This window comes from Vespula pensylvanica, chromosome 17 (genome assembly GCF_014466175.1).
Source record: "Vespula pensylvanica isolate Volc-1 chromosome 17, ASM1446617v1, whole genome shotgun sequence".
Taxonomy (NCBI): Eukaryota; Metazoa; Arthropoda; class Insecta; order Hymenoptera; family Vespidae; genus Vespula; species Vespula pensylvanica.
This window is the reverse complement of record NC_057701.1, coordinates 2,063,220-2,066,545: the sequence shown is the minus strand read 5'-3', so window position 1 is coordinate 2,066,545 and position 3,326 is coordinate 2,063,220. Positions and strand designations below refer to the sequence as shown.

Below are 3,326 nucleotides of genomic sequence, written 5' to 3'. Positions count from 1 at the left end.
AATGATTTAATTTTGTCTTTATTAATTTCAATATTAAATATTAAATATTATATATTATATATATATATATTATATATGTGTGTGTGTGTATGTGCGTGTACAGTATATTGCTGTAATACAGTTAACCGGTTAAAATAAGACCCAATATATATATATATATATATATATATATACATTTTTTTCGTGATCTTATTGTTAACAGAAAAAAAAAAAAAAAAGAAAAAGAAAAATTATTATAACATTGCACTAATATTAATATTCACCGTTATTATCATGAATCCAGAAAAACAAATGGCCAGAGTATTCGAGAGAAATTGTATCAAAGCGATATAATTGAATACATTTTCAACGTAAATAGAAAAATTAATGATGCGTTCATGTGCATTGATCAATGATCTCAATCTATCTTTGCAAGATTCTCCTTTGATTATTTCCAATGAGATATCATCGAGTCTTTCACACATGATTTCTGCTTGTCCACCAAAATGTAGTATCTAAAACTGTGCTGAGTTGATCGATCGTTTTTTTTTTTTTTTTTTTCTTTTTCTTTTTCGATTGATCCCAAAACAGAGGTCGGCGAGCCTTAAAAAAAAAAGAGAGAAAAAGAAAAAGAAAAAAAAAAAATAATGGAAAATGATGGAAAAAAAAGGAAGAAAAAAAAATAAAAAAGATCACTCTAATCCGCCCCTGACTTCTGACAAAGGGTATTTGTCAACATACAGCAAGAGTAGTAGTAAATAAATAGTTGTAGTAAGAGAGAATGATGGTTTCTTAGCTTACCTTGAAGTCATTATTCTTCGCTTACCTTTTACATCATTATTCTACGTTTACTTTATCCTTACCCTGCATTTACTTTGCGTATTTCTTTCAAGTTTCTACGACTTTTAGTTGAAAATATATTTTTCCATACTAAGTGAAAGATGTGACTATTAATGATATAGAAATTATTTATCAATTGGTTATTGATTTAAAATAAGATTGATCTGATTCGTAAGAATTTGTTTATAAAAATTGTTTGTAACAAAATTGTTAATTGGTTATTAACAATATACTAGAAAAATAAGGAAATTTCTGCCCTTTAAAATGGCGTTTGTTTCAAGTCTCTAGGACTTTTAGTTCCGTAGATATTCCCATGTAAATGAAAGACGTTTACGTTGACCTACTAACCTACATAATTTCATTCATATTGACAAGTGACACACTAACCTATATAAATTCCAAGAATTTACGCATCCCAGCTGATCAAATTACTACTACTACTACTACTACTACTACTACTACTATTACTACAAACAGCTGTTACAGAAATTATGAATGAAAATCTTTCGAAGGCGATATTTTCGAAACGAAAAGTCGTAGAGACTTGAAACAAAAACCGTTTTCAAGGGTAAATAATCCTTTATTTATTTAAATATTTCAATAATATTGTTATAATAAAATAAATTTTTTAAATAATTTGTTGAAATCGAACTTTTTTTTTCTTTCGCAATAATGACATAACTACATATAATGAAACCATTTTAATTTTTATCGTAATTTATATAAATTTTAATTTGTTTATTCAAAATAAGAAATGAAGACGATTAATATCAATAATTGCCAACTTACGAACTTAAATAATTGAAAAATCGGATGATTTCTCAATAAGTCTACGTTTATTTTTCGTGTTTACCCTATTAACAACGTTAACTAAAATACTATTTATTTATTACTTCTACTATTTATTTACTATTTACTTACTACTAAATAATCTTATTAGATTTTAGTCGCATTACGTTTCTTAACAATATTTAAATTGAATCATCTCATACACTAATATTTCTACGTACATAAATTAATACTTTCTTCTTACAGAGAATATTTTATAATCTAATTAATGCATTAGAAAACATTTGATTTCGTTTAAAAAAAAAAAAAAAAAACAAACTTGATCTTCGCATGATCTTCGCCTTGTCCATCTATTAAAAAAAAAAAAAAAAAAAAGAAAAAGAAAAAAAAATAACAGAAAAATCCTCGAAAAATCGTTCAAATTAAAAAAAAAAAAATATTCTCAAAGCTTATACAATGAAACTGATGAGAACCTAATTAGAAAGTGCTGCTTTTCTTTTTTTTTTTTGGTTGTGTGCGAGAAAAAAATAGCAAACAAAAGAAATTGATCTAAATGTTAAATCCGACTGGCACAGTAACCAACAAGTTTTAAAAACTTTGTGTATTCGTGAAGCTCGTTTTGTCGACCTCTGTAATAAAGGAATTTCATTGAAACTTACCAAGGTCACGATCAGACCGTTCAACAGTCCGGAAGTCGAGGCAAATATTAATTCTTGAATAAATTGTAATATGGAAACTAGCTCGTAAATTGGTGATCTCATTGCATCGAAAGGAAATTCCATCTTAAGAACTGGTACTCTCTCAGGTGCGAAAATTACGGATATTGAAAAAAGAATCACTGTTGTTGAATATAAAATAATTGTACAGCTTGCGAAACGTTTAGATAGAATCACTTTGTTGTTCATTCTTTCACGATCATTTGTTTCCTCGTTGTTGTCGTAATCTTCTATTACCATTATTAAAATATCCTCGAAAGCTCTGTAGATCGAGTTAATAAAATTTTCATTAATCAATTTTTATAATTACGACGTTAACATCGATGAGAAAATCATAGAATTTATTTTTCAATATTATTTTCAAAATAACTTTTATATCAGCACGAAGAAATATTTTCTCGCTAGTTTTTTATTCGCAGAAAAAAAAAATCGTCGCTAGAGTTTAATTAATCTTGAAAACAAATTTCTTTTTTTCACACCGACACATTGCAATTTACTCGAAAATAATTTAGATTTCAGACTTTCGGACTTCAAAAAAAGAAAAAATAAATAAATATATATATACATATATATATATATATATACACACACAAAAAATTAAAAGATAAGAAAAATAAGAAGAAGAAGAAAATTAAACTAATCTCGCTTCTCATTTTTAACTTTTGCTATTAAAAATTTATAAACTTACCTATCATTGAACCAAAGTATGATAAGTTTAACAAACAGAAGACTATTAGACAACGTGATAGTCAAAGAATCCATGAGATCAGGCAGCTCGTCCGTTTTGATATGCATCACCACGTATACGTATTCGAAAAAAAGAACAAATATCATAGTTATCGTCCAAAGAATTCTATGGAATATAGCATAAGTATAATTCGGCCAGAGACCGATCAAACGTAAACCAAATTCGATAGGAGCACTTATAGATTTTTCGTTTAACATCTTGATCTCGATCTTTCACGCTTCTTTTCTTTCTTCTTCTTCCTCTAATATTTTTTC

General features: G+C 27.0%; 1 protein-coding gene across 2 annotated transcripts in view; it reads right to left on the bottom strand.

The window, feature by feature from the left end:
* The window catches only part of LOC122635189, a 4,340-nt gene extending 1,014 nt beyond the window's left edge, over positions 1-3,326 (bottom strand). For both annotated transcript variants that reach the window (XM_043825113.1, XM_043825114.1), the window contains exons 1-2: positions 3,013-3,326; positions 2,268-2,586 (exon numbers count right to left, since the gene is read on the bottom strand). In XM_043825113.1, the coding sequence (XP_043681048.1) occupies positions 2,268-2,586; positions 3,013-3,269 (576 nt within the window). In that variant the 5' untranslated portion in view covers positions 3,270-3,326. The remainder of the gene's footprint in view (positions 1-2,267; positions 2,587-3,012) is intronic.